Raw genomic sequence first — 27,234 nt, forward strand, 5'->3', positions numbered from 1 at the left:
ACGAGGCCAGGGAGGTGGCGGCGGCCCTCGGGGCCTGCGACGCGGCTCCACACGCCGCGGCAAGGGGGAGCGACGCGGTAGATGCCTGCGGCGGGGTGCGGTTCGTGCCGTGCGACGCGTGCTCCGGCAGCTGCAAGGTGTTCGGTAAAAGTGTGTTTGGTTCCTTTGTTGGGGACTGAGGCAGCTGGGCAAGGCAAGGTAATATGAGAAGAAAAGAAAAGAGCGTTTGGTTTTTGCTTGCAAGCTCAACTTTGATCCTTCTGCACCATCTCCTGGTTTACTTCCCTGACCATCTTCTGCCCGTACTCGCCGCCTCGATGGAGCCCATGGAGACCGAGCGGCCCCTGGTGCGTGCCGTAGCGGCCGCCGGCCGAGGGGCCGCGTTACGCTCGCGGCTCGCCGACGCCAAGACTGACGCCTCCGCATTCCAAGCCCACGTCGAGCGTGAGGTCGCTAAGCAGGACGAGCTGCTCACTAGCACGCGTCTCGCGGCGACTTTCCGCGCCATCGACGAAGGCTCTCGCCTGCGGCAAGAAGGGGGAGCACATGCTCCACGGCGCACGGGAGGTGGAGCACCACCAGCGAGCAGGAGCAAAGCGCGACAGCGTGGGGAAGACAGGCTGCAGCCCGCAACGGCTAAGAAGATAAGGCACGGGGGCAGCTTCGTCATTTCACGTGTCTTCTCCATACTGGCATGCGGTCATCAAAAATGGCAAAAGATAGCGCAACTTTCTCTCTGTAGTGGCAGTTTTGTAGGAGCCATTTTAAAACTGGCATTTGAATGCGTGCCATTGGGAAGAATGGCAAAAAGTTAAATATCCCGTATGTTCAAATCCTGGAGTGCTGCTTGAGGAGCCGGTGTCGGAGAAGAACAGAGCAAAATACGGTTGAGCCTTGTTCAATCGGTGCAGATGATAAAGTATGGGTATTTCTGTCCATTCACTAGCTCTAGAAAAGGAAAAGAAAAACAAAAAGGAGTAGAAAAGAGGAAAAGAGAGAAAAGCCCTTAAATTGAAGAATTCGCATGCCTCAGTGTCATACTGTCATTTTAAAAAGGCTTACAAACTGAGTGTTAAAAGAAGTGAGACGTGCGAATTCAATGTCAAATATCGAAATTTCTCACCGACGGCGGCCACTTTGGCCAGTGCAGCAGTGGGGCTCCGCAGCCGCAGGTCCGCAGCAGAGACCAGGGGGAACGAACGCGCAACAGGCGATAGAAGTATAGAACAGTGGGGTCGCGGGGAAGAAAACGTCTGTAGTTGCCAAATTCAGAATCGCGGTGAAAATCGTCCCGTATCCGCGTCGCACGTAGTAGTACTTATTATTTATTGGAATTCGGTTGTTCGGTTGGTTTAGGTTTAGTTCCTGCTCTGAACCGATCCAAGCCAGGATGCCAGAATCCAGTGCACCCAGCAGGTCCACTCATTCCTGTTCCTCTTGCAATCCTGGACAGTATTCGTACCATCTCCTAAAAACCTGTGTTCGGCTAGAGCATGAACAAATGATCCTGATAGGAAGAAATGATCTCAAAATGCAATGCTTAAAAGCCAACAAAATGTACACATCGGTACACACTAATTTCACACCAGCAGAGAAATGATCTCATTTATCACAAGCAGAACTATGAGTAAACAGAGAAATAAAAATGAACACGGCTTCTGAAGCTTGATGTATCTATTCATCTTGGCTCAACAATCGAGTATGCAGAAGTGAACACAATAATTCTGAACCTTGTACTCCGATCAATTCTTTTTACCCTTGAAAGCATGAAGATCTCAATACTGCCTAGTTCTAGCACCTAAATACTACCTAGTTCATGGCATGCTACTTAGTTCAACGATTACAAAGCTAACAAATATTGTTTAGCATCTGTTGAAAGCGAATAGAACAGACTAGAAGCATGTGCTCTCAGAACACTTCACAGAACTCAAACCAAGCATGTGCTCTCAGAACACTTCACAGCAACTCAAAACCGCCTCAAGTCCTCTGTTTCTCCCGTCCCTGAAAGATCAGGCACTCAATGAGAAAATGATCATCATATATGTCATCAATAATGGAACAAACTGATCTACCAGCTAACCAAATATTTCTAGTGCTAAAGGAACCAATAATTCAGCAATCCAACAATTCAGCAAGGCATCACGCTTATACCAAATATTCCAACAATCCAACAATTCTCCATGGCGATTTGGATTTGTGTCTGTCGTGGAGTATAGTGTTAGATTTGGATTTGATTGAACTGTTCGTGTTGGGTAACAACTTATTTTGCACCCAGATGTTCGTTGATATTTGAGCTCTCCAATGTTAGATGATGTAAGGCACTCAATTTACTGACAAGTCCATGCACGATCAGAGGGGGCAATTAATCAGAAAAAGGGTCAAAAGAATAACAGAGGCAAATTCTAACCTTGCAATAACATAGGCAAATTCTAACCTTGCAATAACAATGGCAATTAATCAGGATTCCTTGACTACCAGCTACAAAGATTATATCAGCGTACTGTTAATACTGTCAAGTACTCAATTCTGTGCTACAAAAGAGCAGGAACCAATAATTCAGCAATCCAACAATTTAGTAATCCAACAATTCAGCTAACCAAATATTCCAGCTAACCAAACTGATATACTAAGTAATCCAACAATTCAGCAAGGCATAGGAACATGCAAGGAACCAATAATTTCTAGTGCTAGTCAAGAACATGCAAGGAACTAAAGCACCGTCCAGTTGTCTATGTTGGGCAAAATATGCGCCTGCTTTTGCTACTCAACAACAATCCCTAGTACTGCAACCTAAGAGCAGGGTGCTCAGATTGCCCATATCAGCTCAGCTTGTACCTACCAGTAAGAACAACTGTATGCTTCCAGTTGCTGTATGCTTCCAGTTGCGTAGACAGTAGGGGGTACACAAAGTCTTAAACTATTCCTACCAATGCAACAGTCAAGTAATAACGTACTTGAAAAATAAACTATTCCTACCAACCAGAAGATTTAAACTACTACATATATTCTCTCTAAAAAATAAAGTATGAAACGGAATTCAAAACTACTAATGTTCCCGCCGTGCAAATATTGTGCCACATACTAAGTCTATGAAAACATGCAAATAAAGAGGGGCAAACATGCAAAGTCTTATAAAGAGGGGCAAACGTGCACTTGGAAGTCAAGATAAGGGTAGATATGCAATTGGCCCTAACAAGTATGAAACGGAATAATGATGTTAGCCACATACTAAATGAACTAATTATATATACAATATATAATTGAAAATTGAAGAGCAAATAAAGAGTTTTATAATCAACATCCAAAGATTAGAGATATTATATACTACGAAAAAACAGAAGCTAAAAAGTTTCATATTATTACCTTCTGGTTTACATCCTCATTGCTCTAATGAGATGGGGTAACTCTAGCAGCCCAGCTTCACTCATTGCTTTTTGCAGTTCATTCAGTACACCGGGTATTGCTGATTCAAGCATGTTAACTAGATCTTCATCTTTAAAGAGCTGTTCACCATCTTCAATAGAACTTTCAAGTATATGTGATATTGCATTGCGCCACACTATCAGCAGATCAATTGGATCTTTTAATGCCGTGCCCATATTAGACCTACGAAACTCATAGACAGTTCCAACATATGAGTTTTTCTTTGCCTGGCTTGACCATGGTTCTTGATCAATTTTAGTTTTGATGAAGCGATTTGAGATAAATCTCAGGACTTTCTCAGATATCTTTTCTTCTTCCGGAACACCTTTTGCGTTATCTTCACGGATCTGTTGCTGTAATCTATCATAGAGAGTGATGAAATGATTTTTCTTTCCAATCTCACTCAACAAGGACATATTGTACCGGATAATTTCATTGTGCTTAACAGGATCATCGGAATTCAACAGATCAAGCAAGCTCTGCAAATCATCTGGTATAATCAAGTCCCTATCATGAAAAGATAACATCTCTATAATGATCTGATAAATCTGATGGAAATCATTAATCATTCCATTTCTCTCCCTCTGACATACAGCAAATTTCAGAGCTGGGTCTAACTTAACCTTCTTCAGATGAGTCCAGTAGAAATCATCAAGAGTGAACTTGCCATTAAGGGTCAACTCAAGCCTATGAAGCCGATAGATATCTTCAATAATTCCTAACAAAATATGCTTAGCAACTGTTGTCATTCTTCTAAATTTCTTATCTTCCTTCCTAGTGACTCTTACACCTTTAGGAATATATATGGGCAGATCTTTCTCAAACTGTTTCAATTCCTTTATAACTTCCATTCCGTGCACTTTTACATCCATAGTAAGCTTCGACTTTGGATCAGCGAGAAGATCTGAAAGCTTTTGATACCCAGACTCATTTAGGCACAAGAACACATCATGACATTTTCTAAGTTGTTTATCAATGAAAGGGTCAGAATTGGTGTATTTGTTCCATTCCTTGAGCTGAGCTTGTGCTACCTCCAACTTCTGTTGTAGTTCTGCATTTTTAAGCTCCAACTCTTGAACACGCTTCTTCATGATCTCAATATTTGCATCCTCATACTGCTGCATGAACAACAAAAAAGTATGAGCATACTATGCCTAAAAATGAACAACCAGTTTATATATTAGATAATAATCCAAACAATTGAAAATTTCAATAACCATCCTTGGATATATATTTAATAAATGACCAAGCATACTGTGAATACGAATCCAAATGAATAATGGAACACAGCAGATACAGAAACAAATAATATGCATTCAGTAATATACTGCTGCATGAACAGCAAAAAAGTCTGAGCATACTATGCATAAAAATGAACAGCCATGTTTCCAAACAATTGAAAATTTCAATAACCATCCTTGGATATATATTTGATAAATGACCAAGTGTACTGTGAATACGAATCCAAATGAATAATGGAACACAGCAGATACAGAAACAATTAATATGCATTCAGTAATATAGAAGTTTTGTCAAAACTGAGATCAAGATATCTCATCTAAAGCTAGAGATACCTCAGTTTTATTTGCCTGGATTCCACCAATTTTCAGTCACTTACAGTGGTCCATAATGGCAAATGAGTATATGTGCCATAATCCAGCAAAAGGTATACCAGAGCACATTATGGGATTGTGGTGGAGGGACAGATTGTGGAATCTGAATTCAAAATCTGAGCCTTTGTTTCAGCTTTTGGATTGTAAAAGGTGGAAGAGCCAAATTGATCCCTCATCTTTCGTCTCAGGTTCAATTTAGTCCTTCAACTCTCAAAATGGCCAAACTATTCCCTCAACTTTCGATTTTGGTTCAATTTCGTCCTTATGCTGATGTGGCGCTCTATGTTGGTGGTTCCAGTCAGCAAAGCCTAGCGGTGCTCATAGCTTTGGCTAGCCTGGTTCGCATGAAATTGCATTGGTTCTAGCCATGAAAGGGACACTAATTATTCAAATTTTCATTGGATCAATAGCATAGGAGTAAGTTCTTTCTGTTGCTATACCCTCTGTGCTCAATCATGTCCAATGATAATGTTGTTCAAACCAAAATGCACTGAACTTGAGTGTGAAAGTGCAGAGTAACTCCTAAAAGCCAATACCAGCACATTTGCCAACTGCCAACTACCAACACTCGCCTATTTACCAAAGCCAATACGAGCATATTTGCTCACTAGGCTGCCACCATGGAGTGGCACGTCAGTGCAACGACGAGTTTAGACAAAAATTTTAAAGATATGGGACTGTTGGCCAATTTAAAAGCTGAGGGACCAAATTGAGCTTGATACAAAAGATGAGAGACTAAATTGGCTATTTCGCTATTGTAAAATCCAAAAATCCACAATCTGAAACAAAGAGAGCCTAAATACAGTCTATCATCTCTCAGCTCTAGCAACCTCTAAGCTCTGCCAACAGGCCAAAAAAAAAAGAGAGACAAGTGAAGCGCATAGATTCTACATGAATAGTTGCTGAAGTAATGCCCAAGACTCAAGCAAAGACTTTCTGTAGTCATTTCAGGGGTCAGAAAACCCTACACCGAATCAAAGTGAATCAATCACGCATTCAAATACAAAACCGTGTCTCTTCAAGGAGAGAAAGAGAATGACCCTATGACTTTTCAACCCCCGAGTAAGAATATCTCCATCAATCGGGTGCTAAATTAAGTACTACGAGAACTAGGAGTCATTACTTATCACAGCCCGCAGAGGAGAGCACTGGTGGATCCGTTTCAATGGATATGGAAGCCGGGAATCCCCGATCCAAAAGGGGGAAACACTCTCAGAGGAGATAGCTGCAACTTACAGCGTCGCCGGCGTGTCGCGGTTCCGGCGACTCGGTCTGAACCATTGATGTCGCCCCCGGCCCCTCGCTCGGAAGCCGGCTCGGGGTAGCTACTTGAGGAACGCCACTGCCCGCCGCCGCGTGCCCGGTCGGAGGTCGACCGCCGCCACGCCCTCGCGCGCGGTCGTCCCCTCGCCGGTCGAGCCCACTCCTGCTGTCGCCCCCTCGCCCGCCGTGCCCTAGCTCGCGGTCGCCCCCTCGCCCGCCGTGCCCTCGCTCGCGGTCGCCCCATCGCCCGCCGTCGTCCTCGACGGTCGCCATCGCGTCCGACCAGCCGCCACACTGTGGATTTTATTTTTAGGGTTTAGGTGGGGGGGCGGGGTGGTGGTGGTGAGGGGTTAGGTGCAATTTATGGCAAAGAGGACCATGGGTTTAGGGTTTTCCCCGGGATGAAATGGATCGTGCGATGTTCGAGTGGAATATTGGTGGGCCAGTTCATCGGCCCGTACCTCGGAAGTCGGAACCACTAAATGTGCTGCCCAAAATGAAGCTACTAAGTACTAATGTGTGTAACAAACTACCACGTGCAGTGCACCGGGGGGGGGGGGGGGGGTCCAAATTCAAGAACACGAGTAGAGTATCCGTCGTGAAAATGAGAGTTATCACGTTCAGTTTGAGGTAGTGCGTCTGACCGACCGAACAAGGTTGCGAAACGAGAGAGCTGTATAATATTTGAGATAGATATTTCACCGTCAGTTTTGGACGTTCGATCTGTAAATATTGCAGTGACTATTGCCTGTTGCAAATTGGTGAGCTTTTCTGTTCAAATTATATTCAGTTCTTAACCCGTTCTAATATATACATATCTGATGATTTCTTCTATCTGTTTCCAGTTTCAGGTGATTGCACAACATGGGTGAACGAACACCTGACAGAGGACAGTGGTGGCTCGAAAAAGCAAAAGGGAGGCAAATAATTGCAGCCCGATCGCAAACAAGATCCCTCCACAACCCCACACGAAAGCAGCGCTTCAGATAGCGTCGGCACTCGGCAGGGATGCAGGAAGCTCCGGCAGCGAAGATGGCAACAGGCCAAGAAGCGCTCCCGGTGCCGGACGTGACCTGCTGTCTCGGCCTCGGCTAAAGGAGAGGGTTAATGCATCAAGAAAACGAGCGATGCAATCATGTCCGTCAATCAGTTGTACTCTTAGCAAAAGAAAAATGTCAACCAATCAGATCGTAGCATACGCAGACGTACAAATCTGGGTAGCAGATAATGGCGCAGAAGGAAATATTAATAACAAGCCAACATCGTCGCTACTACAGCCATGCCACCAGAAAGATACAATACAAGAGTCCAGGATAATACGGAAGGATAGCAAAATTACCAGGAATAATCTGCCAATGTACATGTCTCATAACCTGCTATGTACCACAGTGCACCATCCACATACTAGACAAGAAGGCTGTATTCAAGTATGGTTTCTATCCTTCGCTAATTCGAGTTTATTGACATAGATTTCAAAATAACTACTAGGATTTATTATTGTTTCTGCATTTGACTGCTTTCTGGGTATGAATGGGTAATCATCGGTGGACAAAAATGGTAGCTGAAGAAGCCTCTGGTAAGTCGAAGCAGCATCCACAAGGCTCAAGGCACCATATAATTAAAGGTACATTAAGTATTCCTGCAGAAATGCACAAGGAATATATTAGGAACAAGATAAGTAGCTATGGATGACCCCAAATGTCTATCTTGGTGTTAAGTTATGTTGCTGAAACTATACCAGATATTATATACAGACAGCAACAAGACTTTTCGTTATATATGTCATGCACGTACAGGGGGGAAATGCAACATTTGATAACAATGAACAGAGCTCAAAGATAGCTGACCATTCTATTGAAAGGAAACATATATACAATATACAAACTGAAACTACCCTGTAACTAAACCATTTTAATGATTTCATAAAGTCACATTTTCAAACATATTTATATTGAATAACAATAGGTGCAGAAGTTTTAGGTACAACTTCATTGTAAACTCAAGATGTTGGTTAGTCTCCCTTGGAAGGAGCTACTGGCCGGGTAAGAACCCCGGTTCTCACACTTGTTCAGGTGCAGATGTTTCAACTTCAACTTCATTGTAGTGGCTATATCTACTCTTACACACGCATGAGCAATAATGAAAGAAACTAACTCTCAAATACCTAACAAGTCCATTCAAAAGAAAAAAAAAGGAAAGGAAAAAAGGAGTACCCAGCCAGGAAACAACAAAAAGCAGCGCAGAAAGAGTGAAGCATTACCTGTAAAAGATGTGGCAAGTTAGATAATCAACCCTGAAGAACCTTGTTTGGATCTGACTGCCCACTACAGTAACAGGAGGGAACAGCTGACAGCTCCATCCTTCCTTTCCACTCCTCACAAGACTTCAAGGTAATAGCTTTCTCAACAGCTGCAGGTGCCACAAACAACATGTGCTTCTAATCTTCATCCTCAAAATCTTGCGTGTTCTTCGATTTCTTCTCCATGGGTTCCATACAACTACATGGGAGCAGTGATGGAAAATGAATGCTCTAACAAGCTAAATGAAATCATATAAGAATAACATCTACTACCAGATAAGCTTACCAGCACCTAGAAGCCCATCTTTCTTTACAAAAGAAAATGTTCTTTTCTTCTCATGATCAATAATTGCAATCTTTGATGGTGCATCCAGATACATTTTGTCAACCTTCACCACAAAAAATGCTTACACTTCAGCAATCATAGTTTCATATCTGACATGGCAGTGCTTTGCTTACCTCTGATTCAAATACAACTGTGTCCCCTTGCTCTGTGAATCGCTCTTTGTCCTTCAGGTTGTCAAGGTAGTCCAATGTCTGCAGCCCTTCAACACGCACCTCACTGGGGACATTTATGGCTTGAGTAAGTAAACAAATTAATTTGGGTTTCGGTCATAATTAAACTGGAGACTCTCAAGTTACAGATAAAAAATCAATTTAGAAATTATTTGACTAACTATAAACAGTCACAACTATGCAGTCATAAGCTTCATGTGCTTGAACCGAGACGACAACAACAACAACAACAACAAAGCCTTTTGTCCCAACCGAGACCATTACATAATATAATTAAAAAAAACTGCCAATGCCTCTATGCTAGACAGCTAGAGTCAAATTGGAAGAGTGGAAACGAGCTCCTATTGCAGGCAGTGCCCTAAACAGGACCAGGATAGTTAGATAGGTAATAGGTTACTAGTCCATCCTTTCATATTAAACTAGGCAGTCCCCCGCGTGGCGAGAATACCAATCTTTGACAATAGGTATCATAATTGTGGAGTAAGATGCAAAAAGATTATAAAAACTCCAAGTTCCTTTTTTCGAACGATATATTAAAGAAAGGTATAAAATTGGATAGATCACAAAATTTGATGTTTCACGTGTACAGAGTCACAGATTATTCTTTAGATGGTATCTTGTAGAGATGATTTGACACTGGTACCTTGTTGCTCTTTTCAGCAAGTAGCAGCTGGAGTAGTAAGGAAAACAAACTTTATGCCATTTATTAGCCTATTCCATGGCTTTCATGCCAATGATCTAGCAATCACAAGCGTACAGATTATTTTCACAAAAAATAAGTGAACTGGACAGGATGCAAGATTAGATTGCCTAGAGTGGGATCATGTCTTCTAGAACTGCCTAGATGGCATGCAAGCAGCAGCGGCCACGGTGGACAAGCCACGTCAGCAAAACCGGGCTGATTTGGCATTTGGACTTGAAGTGAACGGGTTCACAAATATAAGGAGCCAGATACCTGGTTTTGTAGTTGATGGACCTATTTGGCACAACTGTGCAAGTTCATGGACCTACGGTGCATTTAACTCAAACATATTTGAGTTACCATTATAAAAAGATCAATATTTATATCCACATATTTAAGTAAAATAATAGGAGAAACTACACATATATTCACAATTTAGGGGTTTGTTTGGATACAAGAGCTAGTAACTGGCTAAAAAATAGATCCAGCGCATCTAAATAGAAGAGCTAATAGGTAGGCTATTTTTTTAGCTAAGGCTTCAACTAGTTGTTTGTTAACTATAATCTTAGCTAATTTGAGGAAATCATTAGCACAATTAGTTACTAGCCCTAGTTTATACAAACAGCCCCTTAATATAGCATTTTATAAGGCAATTCAGTGCTAAAGAGGCGCACCCCCCCCCCCCCCCCCCTGTTTCCGCTCTAGCTCCGCCCCTGACCCTGATGCCGACGGCCGAAGATGAAGACGGCAATACAATAGCAACAACCATGAGGCCTATGTGATGAACCAAATCACTATTGGGAAATTTTGAGAGAAGGAGAGGAAACCGCAACCCCGGAGGTGCTTGTGTCTAGTCTAGAGGCATGGCCAGGAAGACGCGCGGAGGCTTCGAAAGGCGAGGCTGAAGGCGCCGCGGAGGCGTGCGCACCCTGCGCTGCAGCGACCTAGGGGGAAAGGGGATGCCGACGGCAGACGAAGCTCGATCCTGCCGGGGGCGGCGCCGAAGGCAGGGGCGCGGCCGAGGGTGCGGGACGGGAGGAGAATGTTCGGGATGGAGCGAGGGAGCAGATGAGGAGAGAGAGACTGAATAAATGTGGCCTGCACAGGATTTACTTAACCGGTGGTAACCGCTCACCGGTCAAACCGGTCCGAGTCCCGTTCCAAATCGGTCTAAATTCAAAATTTAAATTTAAATTCAAAAAAATAAAAAATTTCTAAAAAATTTCTAAAAACACTTCAAGGGGCGACGAATTTAATGGTGTCAAATTTTCTCAAAAATTCGTTCATTTAGTATAGTTTGCGGGGATTTGAAGTTAAACAAAAAAATGTGCATACAAAAACATACAAATACAATGTAAAAGTAGTACAAAAGAGGGTTGGATGGTTCATTTAGACTAAAATATGTTATATAAATATTTATTTAGTATACTTTGTGGGCATTTGAATTTAAACCAAAAAAAAGAAAAAAATTGAATTTGGCCGGTTACCAGTCAAACCGACCGGTAAACCGGTCCAACCGACCGGTATACCGGTCCGAACCGGTTGAACGGCGAAATTTGAATTTGCACTGGGATTTGAACGGTTTCTACCGGTTTCCTGTGAAACCGGTCCGGTTTACCGGAAACGGAGTGCTCCGGTTTGGAGTGTCCGGTTGGGAAAAAAAACCCTGGGCCTGCATTCGGTGTAAACGTATTACGAGTAGTATTTAAGCTGTCTGCACTCGTCATACTCTAAATTTATCCTCTAAATGGAATATTCTTGTCTTGTCATCAAGATTCTCTACTCTACGTTCAGTTTCTCCGCACACATCCGTACTCTATATTCCCCCTCTATACCAACTACCATCTAACTGGACCCACATATCAGATTTTCTTTTTATTAACTACCATTCATGAGACCCATTGTCATTCTCTCCTCCCTTCTCCCTCCTAAGGATGAAAACGGATGGGAAAAATCTCGTCCCGTCCCGCCCGTATTTTATATTTATCCCGCCCGTTTCCGTATTTACGGAAAAATACAGAAATGAGACGGAAAGCGGGAGAGGGTGTATCCCGTCCATATTTGCGGTATCCTGTTTTTAGCCATATTTATAAAATACGGGAAAAAAAATAAATAGACACCATATATCCTCTCATATTTCTCAACATCAATACATATATTTCACGATTTAATCGTAAGAAACAAGAAATATTGATCATACTTTTGAAAAATAGTTTGTGTAAAGAAGTGTCTAGTGTTATATTCATGTAAAATGGTGGTGATTAAATAATAATACATTCCGGTAGATTTTTCGATTTCCGCCCGTTTTCGTAACCGTTAAATTCCATTTCCACTCCTGTGCTCGACTATTCCGTTCCCGATTCCGTTTTCCGTAATAAAAAACGAAAACAGAAATGATTAAGGAGTTTTCCCACCTATTCCCGTACGTTTTCATCCCTACTCCTTCCCACAAACTCTCTCTCCTCCCTTCTCCCTCCCGCAGCCTCTCTCCATGGCCGCGCCATCATGCTTCCTCCGCCGCCCCCTCTCTGCTCCGGCCGGCGGGTCGCCCCGGCCCCTCCCTGCGCCGGCCGGCGAGCCGCCCCAGCCCCTTCCCGCGCGGCGCGGCCGGCGAGCCCGCGGCGGATTCAGCTCCATCCTCCCCCCTCCCTTCCATGGCCGGCGCGCCTCCTCTCTCCTCCCTCATGGCCCCGACCCCTCCCTTCCATGGCCGGCGGCGCCTCCGTCCCTCCCTCCTCCCTCGCCGGCGGGCGCGCGGCACGGTGGCGGCGGATCGAGCCGATCGCGCGCCTGCGCGGCGCGGAGGCGGGCCTCGCGGCGGCCGGGCTCGGCTCCGGCGGCGCGCGCGCGGGCCATGGCCGCCCGCAGTTGGCCTCCTGCGCGTGGCGGAGCCTACGTCGTCCTCCTTCCTCCTCGGCGCCGGGCTTGCCGGCCGCCGCCGCCTCCTCTTCCTCGTTTCCTCCGCCCCGGCTCCTCCTCTTCCTCGCGACGGGCTTGCCGGCCGCCGCCGCCTCCTCTTCCTCGTTTCCTCCTCCTCACCTCCCCGGCCATTTACGTGTGTGGCGTTTTCTCGCCGAGTTTTATGTACCGCGATTCAAGTGCTATAGCAAGTTGAAATTCAAAATGGAGAGCAAATGTACTTAGGGCACCCCTGCTATACCAATAGCAACACAGAATGTTCTATGGTGCTAGAATTACAAATAAATTCCGCTTGTTATGTAGTTTCTCCATACCAAATTGTAAGTCGTTCTCCATACCAAAATGTAAGTCGTTTGATTTTTTACGCCAAATTTGACTACTCATTTTATTAAAATTTTTGTGCAATTTATCACATCTTTTGTCATGGTTTACTTTATTAATAAAAGTTCTTCAAAAATAACGTAAATTTGACTATGTTTGCACAAATTTGTTGAATAAGATAAGATGTGTGGTCAAATTTCAGATAAAAAAAGTTAACGACTTACAATTTGAGATGCAATCACCAGTGAAGAATCAGCCACAGCACTTTTGCTGAAGAACAGTTACCGGAAAATATATACCAAAGGGACTATTATGCTTTGAACAAGAAATTTACATTTAGTAACAAGGAATGTGCAGAATATTAAGCTTCCTCCACTTGAATATGTGCTCCGTGTAACATAAGGAACACTCGAGCATATCCACTCCAACAGAAGGTATCTACGGTTGGCAGCTACAGAACTATATAGTAAAAATAACCGAGATATGCAGTATATATTGGCAGTCTATCCGCACGAACGGATCCGACAACTGAATCCAAAGCAGCATCCTATATATGCATACAGGTATATGAACCGAAACCACCCAGGTGGTCACACATTTGTTCTTTCGTTCACTTAACGAAGCTCCTCAGGCAGAGCATAGTCTATTGCCACTCTTAAGACCTTGTCGAGCCTGCAGTCATAATGGACTGAATTTTCAAGGTCAGTCAGAGTCGGGGTGATACTCTTGTTTGTGGCCGTGCTACCACTTGAATCTGCAACGCAATTATCAGGAGGAGATGGGGTCTTCCGTACAGGCGTCCTGAGTGAGTCACTGGCAATCAGGGAGCCATTGTCGGTGCGGATGTTCTTCTCCCTGGCTGAGCTACCACTGGAATGCCCATAAGTCTCAGAAGGTGAGTCCTCGCGCACTGGCGTCTTCTCAGAGACACTAGCAATCAAGTGGGAACAAAACTTGTCAGTGCAAATATTAAAGCATATAACAGATGTGTTCGCATATCCATACTAGTGCAACATGTAAAAACTGCTATGAAAAAAAATCACACGAAACATAAGCATCATTGCTTCCTTAACACATGCAAGTGCGACATAAAGCTGTCCTGTCACCTGTGACTTATTTTCTTCATATTGACTATGTTATAGCAATATAATATGGTGCAAAGCCTGATCTAATTTCTAGATATGTTATATTGCATTTTAAATTCCTATTCCTGAAAATTTATAGTAGCAGAATCTTTGCTTTTCAAACCTGAAATATAGTATGGTGCAAAGGCTAATCTAATTTCTAAATATGTTATACTGCACTTTATATTTATATTCCTAAAAATTTACGGTAGCATAATCTTTGCTTTCCGAAATCTGAAATCTTATTAAACACTAGCATATTTTATTTTTGTAGAGCTATGATGTCCTGATTCCACTAATACGATAGTGGCTAAAACTGATACAACAAGTGAATTGGTTTACCAAGTATTACATTAGAACTAAGAAATGAGATTAACTTCTGACTTAGCTCTGGATAGTTTGCTTTGCGGCTCTACTGATGCCTTTCGGTGTAAATCTAATTATTGCAATAGTCTATGGCGATAATGATATATGAACCCACAATCCTCAGTAATTGTTTTATCAGAAGCTGCAGGGGAAAAATGTCAAACAGGGCCTCTATTCATAACTAAAAACAGAAGAAAACAAGAGGCATATTTTCATCACATAATTTATACAAAACTAATTTCTTTTATATATATGATTGATAAATCATCTTGTTTTGGAATCTCCTCAAGTACTACTGCTCATATTTATTTCTCAAATGTTTTTCTGCTGGAAATTCAATACCTCAGCACAATACTTAGCTCTCAACTCTCTACTCGTGATTACCATTTCAGGTGCAAATCTCAGGCCCTCAACAGATAATACTGTCAACTCCCTTGGGGTGAGATAAACCATATATTATTGTTTTATCTCAATTATGAGGACTTAAAACCAATAAAAAAGTAGCAGTGTCTTATCATGAAGATATATTATGAACTGTAACTTACCTTGTTAAAGTCTTGTTGATGCTTTTGATTTGCCTAGTGACAATACGGTTCAGTTTGGGTTTCCTCTGCACCCCCTGTTGTATTCCTTCGAAGACTTTCTTTTTGTATGTTTCTTCCTGGTTGGCATTCTTCCAGGGCCTCCCATTCCCTTCATCAAAGTTCTTCGCCATCCTCTTTCCTAGCTGAAAAAGAAAATGTGAATCATTTATGAATTTATTATTCTCTACAAAGGCATGTCATACTTACAGGATCAATGAAAATAATAGATGTAATGTTGCTATAGTAACTGCATGCCATGCTGTAATTACATCAGTCCTCTTTCTCTATTATTTGTTCTAACAGGAACAATGAAATTTATGAATTTATTACTCTCTACAAAGTTGAGAGCATTGGAATCCGAGAATGCATTTCTGAAGAAAATGATAATTTACAAGTTATCAATGACACCTAAGAGCATGCACACTCATCATTTTTATTCTTTGCTCAGATCAAGGAGGTGGACCTCAGGTTGCTGGAACAAGAAAAATAATATTGCGATTTGTCAACAGATTCAGATTTAGTTCTTCACCCTTTTCTTCTGTGATGGTATAAACAAAGAATCGGTTGCTTCGATCTGCTCGACTTCTTTGTTCAGAAGCATGACAATGGTTTGTTCCTGGGATATACGAATGATACAGGTGACCTTTCCAGTGGCATGTTCAGGTCTAGCATCCTTCTCATTTCCATACTCTCATAGATTTTAGTGGTATAAGTTTAGCTTCTATTTGGCTATTGTACATGACTACATGTTTTTTTTTATCTGCGTCAACCAAGTTCAATCCCTCTTCTACTGGTTTCACATTTAGTGACTCAGGATTATCATGTTGTTATGTCATGTGATCTAGCAGTGCAGTATCTCTTTTAATTCATCACTGCTAACTGCAGATCCAAATTTAATGAACTTTGGTGTCTTCTATGCATGGAAATATGAATTAGGGGTATAGCCTACAGTTATATGTGGTTTCAAGTTAACTATGCTTTTAATTACATAAAGTAGAATGTGTGTATTTTTATATTGCTCTTCAATGTTTGATAAGGCAAATATTCCTATAGGCGCTGCTTTCATGGGTTATTGAAGCAGATTGTTGCTTTCTCCCCTTCCAATCAGTATTCTCTATGATTTTGATTACATAACTATATATTTGCTTTGTCGAGGTTCCTGCATCCTAAATGACTATGATCAGTATTTTTTATGGTTTTGATTACGTACCTCCGTATTTGCTTTGTCAAGTTCCTACAGTGCAAATAACTACGTCCATGCACTGCTAATGATGAATTGTTAAATACTTAAATACAAAATTCGCTTTGTGTTCCATATAGGCTCATTTACACCGATGGAGATAAGGTAGCAGCAGTTCTTCTTCTGATGTCAAAGATCCAAACTTACAGACATGGTGCCATGATTAATAGGGTAATCAAAGATATTTCTTCAGGGTTTCATGGAAAGTGAGAGTACCTTGCAATTGGGGAGGAAGGTAAGAAAAATCCAATCACTTAAGTCATAGGTACATAAATTTTTTAATAACTGCTGGAGACTTCAGATAATTCAGTTATGCAGTATGTCATTTGCACTTGATTAATAACACTGAATTATTTTACTCTGCTCCTAAACATTTAGGAACATAGCAAAATAACACTCTACTCGAGGCATGGTAAAAAGCAATCAGTCAAGCTAAATAGAATGAACTAAAGATTACTAAAGCATACAAAAATTCTTTAGATTAGACAGTGAAGTGTTTCATGTACCACTGAAACCAACAACAAGTCCATTTCGTTTGCAGATGCTGAGCTATTTAAACAAGTTGGTGATGTGTATAGATATTGCAATGGGAAAAACAAGCAGAACACTTAATTTTCTTTGGTTCTAATACTTTTGTAAGATCAGAGGCATGGTAAGAAAGCAGAGACCAAAGTTTGCAAAGCACAAGCCCTGTACTATCCGATGGGCAGGCAATGGCAGGGAGCTGATTGCTTCCCATCTTTGTTTCACTATGTGTGGATTAGGCTTAATTCTTCAAGCTTAGTAAGGAAATCAGTTGGTTTTCAATTTCGTCACTTTGTGAGTGCAAATGTCTACAAGTTCAGTGCATTTGTGTTTTCAGTCAAGTTCAAAGTACAATAACAGAGCATCAAGTCATTAAGCCATTCATCGGACATCTTATTGTGCAAAATCTCATTTATCACACATCTCAAATAAATTACTTAATGCCTAAATGGCTAAATCTCAAATTCACAATTATACCTCTTGTTACATTTTTTTTTCTTTCTAATTGCAGAAGAGGATGAATGTTGGTGTTGGGGGCGCCTGCCCCTCGGCCTCGACCTCGGCCTGCTCCTCCCTCTCGCTCTCCTTCAGCTTCTCTCCGGCCACGCCGACGCCCGTGGCCAGCGCCTCTCATCTCCTCGCCGACCGAATCCTCGTCCATCCTACGAGAGCGCGAGCCGCGAGCGGGTCCGCGCAGTTCCGAGCGGGAGCTGCGTGGGCTTGAGGGCAGGGGCGCCGCGCGGAGCTCCGACCTGGCCGGCGGGCGGCGGACTGCGGAGGCGCCGGGCGCGGACGCGAACGGGAGACGAGACGGGAGGAGCCGAGGGGGTTGGGAATTAGGGGGTTTGGGAAGAGGGACACTTCCACTTGGCCCGGCAGGGCTTATTGGGCCCCTTTTTTTTTCTCCCCACCCCGTTTTTCAGACGCTGCACGCCGCCGCTCCGTCGCTGGATGCCTCGCCGGAAGGGAGGAAGACGTGGGTACTAGTGGTGCTAGTGCTACCCGGCGGTAGGCTTCGCAGCTTCCCCACCCTGCCGCATGGGGAGCTCCGCCTCTGAGCGGTGAGCGTGAACGCGTGCGCATTGTTGCCCAGTGCCATGGCTCGCCGCCAGGTCCTTGTGCGCCTGCGCAAGTGTTTCGCAGTGCCATGCCTCGCAGCCTGGTCCGCGTGCTCGTTCCGTCTTCCGTGTGCGCGTGACCGGCCGGACACGAACGACTCTGTGGATCGGCACGCTTGGGACCGCGCAGCGACCCGTCCGTGGCGCGCGACGACACGCTTGCGGTAAGCGGGCATAGCTAGGTAACGAGGTTTCATCCCGAGTCGAAGGCAATCGCACGAGGAAGATCAAAAATGGCAAACAAGCGGTTGGCCGAAGCTCACCGCGGGGCGTGGCGGGAGCGGGACGGTGAATGGCTCGATCGCCGCTCGCGGCCGTGACGCCGTGTTTCAGTACTACGCCGCGTTGCCTTCGTGGGTGGCGACTGCTCTTCGGTCTCAAACAGCACCAGCGAGCGGCTCGATTCTCCTTGCGAAATGCAAACGCGGCGTCGGGAATTAGCGACGAAACCGGCAGCAGGAACACGGCAATTCGACGGAGAAGGAAACTAAATTGGGACTCGGATGACCGCAACACGGAGGAGAGGGCTGCAATCGAGCCAAGGACGGGGGTGATGCGATCGAAATCGAGCGAGGGGATGAGGGTGATTCGAGAGCTCACCTCTCGTCGCCGCGGCAGCTTCTGCAACCCTCTGCTTCCCTTCCCCGCTCTTCGGTCGAAGCCACGAAGACGAATTGGTTCTGGGGGCGGGGCCCGCAGGTGGTTACCAATTGCCTTTTAACAGCTGTCAGCCTACGCCTATGTAACCTGTGCTCCCTTCCAAGTTCCACGGGTGCACAAGAAATTGAAGTTTGATTTATTTATTTATTGAGGGGAATAAAAAAAGAAGTTCCACCGTACGCTTGGCTGCGTGTGGGCTTGTGTTGTGGGCCTGGGCCTTGGGTGTCCATGTTCAACTAGGCTGAATTAACATGACATGTGCAATTAGCCCTCAACCTTTGTAGGTTTTATTTGTGTTCTAAATCTAACTTCTTTAAGCTGGTTTCAAGTTTTTAAAATGTGTTTTATCATAAAAAATTAAAATGATCTCATTATTAAATACATGTTTTATGAAAATATATAACAAATAATTTGACGTTGAAGATATTGCATGAAATAACATAATCTTTGTGTCTAAATCTTGACATTTCGATTCACTATGCATGATCTATTTGATTACTCGTCAGCGGTAACAAAAACATCGACAACATTAGTATGCATTATCCATTTGATTACTGTTGACACATATTATCTCTTTATATTATCCCTCACATTTACTTGAAAAAGGGTGTAAATAGAAATAGATAACCAACCTAGGGTTTATACTAACGAATTCCACGAGTTTTGGTGAATCTATGAATTTGAAGGGACTATTCAGAAAACAACGAGAGTTATCAAGACATACGAGTCTCGGACGTGTCCTGAACGCAAATCAACTTGGCTCCTACGAAAGAACATTCTAGAAGGCACGAGAATACTTGGCGACGAAGCTGGTGCCCACCTGCCGCGCGGCCTGATTATGGGACCGCGCGGCCTAGCCCCACCTCGTCAGCGGCTCTCGTTGCTATGGCTGTTCACAACCGACCTCTACAACGCATCCAAGCCATTGATCCATGTCGGTTTGATCCAAGGGTTGCGGTTCATCGCTCCGGACTATAAATCAAGGGCCCCTGACCCCAGGGTAAACCCTAATTCATTCTACATCAAATCATCAACGCCTATCAGAGAAGAGCTCTAGATTAGAATTAGAATTAGAGAGCTAGCATCAAGTTGAGAGATTAATTCCACGATCTTGAAAGATCTAGCTAGTCTTGTTCGAGAGAATTAGAGCGCGGTGGAGGGCGAGTTGAAGGAAGGCCCGGGCTTGTCAGTGTCTCTTCTTCATCTTCTTCCTCCGAGATCGAGTTCCATTGGAGCCCGATCTTGAGACTTTGTGGTGGGATCAACTTCTTATTCAAGTGAGTAACATTGTTCTTACTGTTCTTAAGGTTCATAACTCTTTTTGAGTACTTTAATTCCTGTCGCTCTTGAGTTAAAGTTGCATGTCTAGTGTAAGCGTGGTGCTTAGACTAGCTAGCTTATGGATGCCTCCTATATTCCGGATCGGTGGTAGCAGTGGGGAGTGACCTCGTCCCCATCTATCCTTTGTAGTCCACCTCCCGTTTGTAGGACAGTGTAGGACCACCCTTGTTGCTGGAGGAGTTCACTTTGCGCAGCGTCTTCTTTAGTTAACGTCCCCATAAGAACAATATAAACATAGCTCGTGAGGGTAAGAACTAGACAGCCATAAGATCTCCTTACCTCTCTTCCTTTCCAGTCCTTGATAACTGCTCGGGGATCAGTTATAAACCTCATACCACTCTCTCTACCCTTCTCCCTGTGGATTCGATATTTAAAACCCTCTTCCCGAGTGAAGTGCTCACCGGTATTCGTGCGCTTGCGGATTATTTTCTTAGATATTTCTGTGGGCTTAACTTTTACCAACAAGCATTTCTGGCTTCGCTACCAGGAGAACGGTTCAGAGAGAACTTTTGAGTATAACTAGATCTTGTAAGTATAGTTTTATCTTTTCCTTTTTAGTTTAATTTTTATCTTTTTATTTTTCTACTGTCCTAATGGATACTACCCCCCTTATAAACTTTTCGGCACCCTCAGTGCACAGCTTTAGGCCTATACTATCATCGAAACCAATCCTATCCAATGCCTATGAGCTACGTCCACGGTTAATAGAGATGGTCCAAAACAATACTTTCTTAGGAATAGAAGACGAAGACCCTTATTTTCATCTCCAACAGTTTGAGGAGACTTGTGACTGCCTTCACATAGAGGGTATGTCTGATGAGAAAATTCGTTGGAAGCCTTTTCCATTCACACTGAAAGGAAGAGCTCGCCAATGGTACGACCAAACCAAAGAGAAGAAGAGAGGCCATTGGGGAACTCTCCGTGCGGATTTCTGCATGGATTTCTACCTTTTATCCAAAGTAGTCGACCTTAGAACCTGTTGACACCGTTTTTTGGCACGTGTCAAGAAAGGTGACTTTTGTGAAGGAAGAATGGCCGATTCAAAAGAAAAAACCAAAAGATGTACAGGGTTGGATCGGCCAGTTGAAGTCTGTCCGATGGACCAGGAAGAATATGCTTTGAAGATGCTGATCCGTTCGCCTGGTGTTTAGCCGACGAGAAGATGCCGATGAAGTCAAGAAAAGAGAAGAGGATCCGGACTCTACGAAATCTTGACGATTCGGTTGTAATATTTAAGGTAGTTTATCTTTAGAAAGTACTTTTCTTTAGGGTCAAGTTTTGTTTGCCATAATCGGCTAGGATCTGTTAGCTTAGGCTATAAATATGGGTTGTAAGGAACCGGGAAAAACTGATACACATCCAATAAACACAACTTTATAATTCATTTACACTTTTTTCGGCGACTTCGCCTTTCTTCTTCTTTTTCGACGAGTTCTCTTCAAGTTGATCAAGGATGTCTCACATTCGAGCGACTTGGTTTGCTGGTGAGTTTTTTGTTTTACCGAGTATATTTGAGCTTTAGCTACCGGGCGCATCGCTGTGCTTCGTTCAAATCTATTCAAAAGTTATCGAGTTTGTCTAGGCTTTGGCTTCCGGGCGCATCGCTGTTGTCTCGTCTAGATTAATTCACAAGTTATCGATATTGGTTAGATTTGTAGGTTTTTCCTGCTCTTTTAGCCTTTATCAAGGTTATCTGCTAAAAATGTGTTTAGATCGGCTTTAAGTTTTATATTTATCTCTTGTTAATCTTCAAAAGCCGCTTTAGATCTGTTTTTAGCTTGCATCGTTTAAGTTGTACATTCGCAGCTTAAACTTTGTTTCCCACGTGAGATCGGCTGCTCATAGCTAGTTTTGTCGTCTAGTGCATCGGCCGATCTAGCCGACGCGCCTCTTCACCCGCACTCGCATTCAATACTTTTTGTCTCCATCTGCATCGGCTGGCCTTGCCGATGCGCTTGTCTGAGAGATATTCGGAAATCCAGCCAATACGCTCTCGTATTTGACTTTTATTTTCTCCCTTGTCAATTTCACGTCAAATTGACTGGCACGCTTGGTTGACTTTTCCGAGCCTGGCGAACACTTGCCCTCGGATTCTAGTGTGTTGATTTTTGCGTCAACACATCTTTTGGCACGCTCGTGGGACACGGAAAGATTCAACATGGTGAACATCACGGAGAAAGCCAAAGATAAATCTGAAGTTGGTGGTGAAGACAATGAGATCCCCGTTCTTGAAGATCAACTCAAGGAAGATCAGAAGAAAGAATGGGAAGAATATCTGGAAAAGTTCAAGCGTGAAGCTCTGAAGTCATTCAGCATCAACAGGTCTGGTGAAGTGATCAAGAAATTTGACTTCCCACAATTTGGATCATTCACCGAGACCCAGCGTAAGAACAAAATGATAGATGCAGTTGGTCAGGCTGTGGCACAAGCTTTCATCCAGAGTGCTACGGTGATGGGCAACACCGTCCACAATGCGGTGGTCAAGACGTTCACAGAAGGTACTTTTCCGGGAACCATGGGTCCTTGTTACATTCAACCTAATCAAATGCAATATGTTCCCCTGGAAGTATCTGTTGCAGCAGCCCTGTCGGCTTCAAATAGCCAGGCAAGAACAAGCAACAGTCAGACCCTACCGCAGAGCACAATTGCAGCTACGGAGATCAAGACAGATCCAGTATACTCGGCTACACGGCCGATTACTACATCGGTGCAAGATGGATCACGTCTGCGTTTCCTAAAGGGTGGGATCCTAATACTCAGCTTGGCATGGATCCAAGTTTCTTTACGCCACCCAAGATGCAGTTCAACACATCGGCTTCACAGCCGATGACCTCTCACCCTAGTCCATCGGCTACCCAGCCGATGAACACACAGCAGATTGCATTGGCAACCCAGCCAAATGCGCAAGGCAACTGGAGTCCGCAGATGATTGCACAAGCCAATACATCGGCGCCACCGCCGATGACCCCACAGCAGCAGCTTGTAGTCATGCTTCAACCCCAATCTCCTACTGAGATCCTTCTATCACGGTCCTCCCACCAGAAAGGAGTCAACTGGATCTTTCATGATCAGGCTATGGGACGGTTACGGTATGTCAACATGCCGTACATGGATATGGGTCAACAATTGGCTAGCCCAAATACACAGCTGACAATGACTCAACAAATGCCCAATCAGATGTCCCAGCAAGCGCCGCATACGCCATCGGCTCAACAACCGATGAACCATGCAGCTCAGCAACTTGCAATGATGACTGGTGCAACTAGCTTGACTTCTCCTCAGTAGGTGCCGACAGCAGATACACAAGTTGACTGGAGTGCAAAGATAGCAGAAGTGATGAGGGAGCAGTTTGGCTTGAGGCCGAAGCAACAATCGGTCATGTACAAGACTCCTTATCCTTCAGCCTATAATCAGATCCCTCTCCCGCACAAGTACAAGATGCCGGACTTCACCAAGTTCTCAGGGCAGGGGGATGTTTCTACGATGGAACACATCAACAGGTTCCTTCTACAGTTGGGAGAAGCAGGCAACACAGATGCACTCAGAGTCCGTCTTTTCTCCTTGTCTTTGTCTGGGTCGGCCTTTGCTTGGTTTACATCTTTGCCAGCAAATTCCATATTGCATTGGGTCGATCCGGAGAGACAGTTTCATCAGTTCTTCTACTCTGGTGTCACTGAGATGAAGCTGACCGATTTGACTGGATTGAGACAAAGAAACGAGGAATCGGTTGCAACCTTTATTCATAGGTTCAGAGACGTGAAGAACAGGTGTTACAGCTTGGTCCTGTCCGATCAACAGCTTGCAGACGTGGCATTCAATGGGCTCTTGCCACACATCAAAGAAAAATATGCTTCTCAAGAGTTTGAAAGTATCAGCCAGATTGCCAGCAGGATGACAGGAGAGATTCGATCCTACGAGTCTAAAAAGCCTTTTCAGAAGAAGGTCAATTATGTGGAATATTCTGCTGATGATGATTCTGAAGAGGAGCAAGAGAAGGTCGCATCGGCTGAGTGGGTATAGAACAACAAAAGGCCGGTGACGTGTCCGTTTGGGAAGAAAGAGCCAGAGCAGTATGGGTTTGACATCACCAAAGCTGACAAGATCTTTAACTTGCTTTTGTCAGAAGGGTTGATTAAGTTGAAGCCATACCACAAGATCCCGTCGGAAGATGAGCTCAAGAACATGAAGTACTGCAAGTGGCACAATGCCACGTCGCATGACACAAATGAGTGCAAAGTTTTCCGACAGCAGATTCAGATGGCTTTCGAGCAGGGGAGATTAAAGTTTGAGACTCCCAAGAAAGCGATGAAGATCGATGGGAATCCTTTTGCTACAAACATGGTTGATGTGGCCAGAGACAAAGGTTCTTCGTCGTCATCGGCCGATAGATCCGGTGCTATTGATCCCAAGGCACGGACGGTGGCCGATGAAGGTAAAGGGAAGGCTCCAATGGAAGAGGCTGAGCATTCGTCGGCACCTCGCAGACGTGTCACGTCTCAAATGCTGTTGAACAAGTGGCAGCGTGATCGTGAAAGGTGACAACGAAGAGAAGAAAGGGAGCAATGAGAAAAAAATCATTAGAGATGTCCTTTCTTTATCTACTGTTGGGAAGAAGGGTTGACATTGCCGTTGGCATACAATTTTCCCGAATGCAATGGTCAAGGTAGCCGATCATATGACAGACCACGTCATGAGCCCTATCGACGTGAGCGTACTCCTGTGCATGATCGGCTAGGAAAAAAAGGTATCAGTGCATGATCGACTGGGGGGCAGAACCATGCTACGTGATTCTGCCGAAAGAAGGATACCTGTACATGATCGGATAGAGTAGATGGCCAATGACAGAGTACTAGACGATCAGCTGATGCGAAGGGATCCAGAGCGTGAACCTGATCGCACAGGCCATCCTCAGTGGTGCCCAGGAGGGTTGTCTAGGTCTCAGAAGTGACGTGTTCAGAGGTTGCGCCAATGGGAGATCCTGGAAGAAGAACAAGAGCAAGTTATGAAGAGAAAAGAGGTCAGATCACAAGTTTGGCGTGCTAAGCATAGAGCTGATGATGATTACAATTCTGGGTCATCGGCTGCACCAGTTAACATGGTTTTTATGATGCCAAATGAGTTTATGGCACCAAGTGATGAAGACCACATATCAGAGTTAGAGGAGGCCGTAGCACAGTTGAATCTAGAGCCGCTACCTGCAACATTTGAAAAGCCAGAAGACAGCAAGAGACAACATCTGAAGGCATTGTTTTTGAAAGGATTTGTTGATGGCAAGCCTGTTACAAAGATGTTGGTTGATGGAGGTGCGGCCGTGAATATAATGCCTTGTGTCATGTTACGCAAGCTTGGGAAAAATCAGGATGATCTGACAAAGACTGATATGATGCTAAAGGACTTTGAAGGAGTCATGTCTCCTGCCTTGGGGGCATTGTGCGTTGATCTCACGATTGGCAGTAAGACACTTCCTACTACCTTCTTCGTCATCAATGACAAAGGTTCATATAGTTTGCTGCTGGGTCGGGATTGGATACATGCCAACTGTTGCATTCCATCTACTATGCACCAATGTTTAATCCAGTGGGTTAATGATACTGTGGAGATAGTATCGGCCGATTCATCATTCAGTGTGGCGTCGGCCGATGCTCATATAGTGAGCTATGACCGGATGAATTGCTTTTCTGGTCAAGCATGGGAGAAGGACTTTCTTCGGATATCTGATTATGAGATCGCGTCAATAAAGTCAGGAGATTCTTCAGATGAGTCTTGATTGATGGAGATTACGGCCAATTGTAGTATCGGCCAAGTTTTGTAAGTTATAGCCAATACTAGAAAGTATTACCTCTAGTGCAAAAAAATATGTAAAAGCCGATTTGTGGATCGGTTGTAACATGGCCGATTCGATATGAGTCGCCCTTAGAGCAATACATTACAAAATATAAAGTTTTTGAAGATTACTGGCAGTTATAGTACAGAGAGCATGTTTACATCGGTCCCAAAGCCTCTTGAATTGCTTTTATCGCACGTAGGCGAATTTGATCAATGTTTGCTATCACCTGGCTGCTATCCGTTGAGGAACTGGGAATCGGATGGATGCTCCTGTGGAGTTGATATGCTTGACGAGCATATCTCTGTTTATCTTCTTGGAGCTTGGAGATGGCCGATGGAATTTGAGCGAGGTCATGATCTGCAGTATTGATGTCCTGGTTCACACACTCGAGTGCTTGCAGAAGACGAGCGCGTTCAGCTTCCAATCTGGCCTTGTTCCTCAGGATGCTGGCCTGAGCATCATTGAGAGATTTGATTTCACCAACAGCCGATTCTGCCAAAGCTTTGAATTCATCCCTCTACTTGATGGTTTGATCCTGCTGGAGACGATCGGCCAATTGTTTCTGAGCCTTGTTGAATTGTGCATGATGGCTCTCAATGAAGGCTGCAGGGGTCAATGCTTCTTCAACCGATTCTGGGAGCTTGCCTTCCAATTCCTCTAGGATGGCGCGAATCGGCTGAGCATTCTTGATCAGTTGACCGATGTTTTGGTTTAGAAATTCAAGGGATTCTTGAAGCTTGGCTTTAACCTCGTCAGATAGCATAGCTAGGTTGGTTGATGTTGCTTCGTCTTCTTCCTCTTGATAGATGGCTCCAATTTGAAAAGAGAAGAGACTGTTGTCTGGGGAGTCTTGTGCCTAACAAGAAAGATGTGAATAATATAGCCGAGGTAATGAAATCGGCTGAAAGAAGAGTGCTTACTCGTTTTAGCAGGGCTTCATCCATGTTGGGACCAGTAAGGAGGAGAGGTTGTGTTGAAGCACTCGGGAGAATGATATCCAATTGGCTTGATAGCACTTGGTCAGCAAACTGAAAGATGAATAATCAGAGTATGTGCGATATTTGTGAGCTAATTCTGGGGACCATACCTTTGTTAGTGGAGAATCTGTCATGGACTTCTTGGGAGCAGCAGGTGAAGGTTGTGCCTGATGAAATTCAGAGAGAAGCGTATCAAATTCAGAATCATGAGAATGATTAAGATATTTGTTGATAGACAGTATGATACCTGGATATTTGAAGGTGAGGGAGGTGGTGTGTGGACATCTTCTTCTTTTTCAGGTTGCTGCTCAGGGGCATCTTGATTACAGAACAAAGATGCGGTCAGTATTCATGATTAAAGGGGGAATGTAAAATTCAGCATTTACCTTCTGGAGAAGAGGAGAGAATATTGATCAAGATGTTTGCTGGAGGTGTT

General features: G+C 44.0%; 2 protein-coding genes and 1 pseudogene across 5 annotated transcripts; all 3 read right to left on the reverse strand.

The window, feature by feature from the left end:
- Positions 1-1,545: 1,545 nt before the first annotated feature.
- LOC120689773 lies at positions 1,546-6,637 on the reverse strand. Of its 2 annotated transcripts, none has more exons than XM_039972171.1 (3): positions 6,273-6,637; positions 3,364-4,541; positions 1,546-2,001 (listed from the first exon to the last, which is right to left on the reverse strand). In XM_039972171.1, exons 1-2 carry the CDS (start codon positions 6,570-6,572, stop codon positions 3,372-3,374), a joined length of 1,470 nt encoding a protein of 489 aa, XP_039828105.1. In that variant the 5' UTR covers positions 6,573-6,637; the 3' UTR covers positions 1,546-2,001; positions 3,364-3,371. The 2 variants fall into 2 exon arrangements, with proteins under 2 accessions (XP_039828105.1, XP_039828106.1); XM_039972172.1 differs by having other exon boundaries at positions 3,364-4,538; positions 6,273-6,619.
- Positions 6,638-7,527: 890 nt separating this feature from the next.
- LOC120689255 lies at positions 7,528-10,565 on the reverse strand (annotated as a pseudogene).
- A 2,765-nt stretch (positions 10,566-13,330) lies between these two features.
- Positions 13,331-18,712, reverse strand: LOC120692684. Of its 3 annotated transcripts, none has more exons than XM_039976060.1 (3): positions 18,594-18,712; positions 15,072-15,253; positions 13,331-13,966 (listed from the first exon to the last, which is right to left on the reverse strand). In XM_039976060.1, exons 2-3 carry the CDS (start codon positions 15,239-15,241, stop codon positions 13,651-13,653), a joined length of 486 nt encoding a protein of 161 aa, XP_039831994.1. In that variant the 5' UTR covers positions 15,242-15,253; positions 18,594-18,712; the 3' UTR covers positions 13,331-13,650. The 3 variants fall into 3 exon arrangements, with proteins under 3 accessions (XP_039831994.1, XP_039831996.1, XP_039831995.1); XM_039976062.1 differs by lacking the exon at positions 18,594-18,712 and adding an exon at positions 18,257-18,388; XM_039976061.1 differs by lacking the exon at positions 18,594-18,712 and adding an exon at positions 17,353-17,720.
- Between the last annotated feature and the right edge of the window lie 8,522 nt (positions 18,713-27,234).

This window comes from Panicum virgatum, chromosome 9N (assembly GCF_016808335.1).
Source record: "Panicum virgatum strain AP13 chromosome 9N, P.virgatum_v5, whole genome shotgun sequence".
Lineage (NCBI taxonomy): Eukaryota > Viridiplantae > Streptophyta > Magnoliopsida > Poales > Poaceae > Panicum > Panicum virgatum.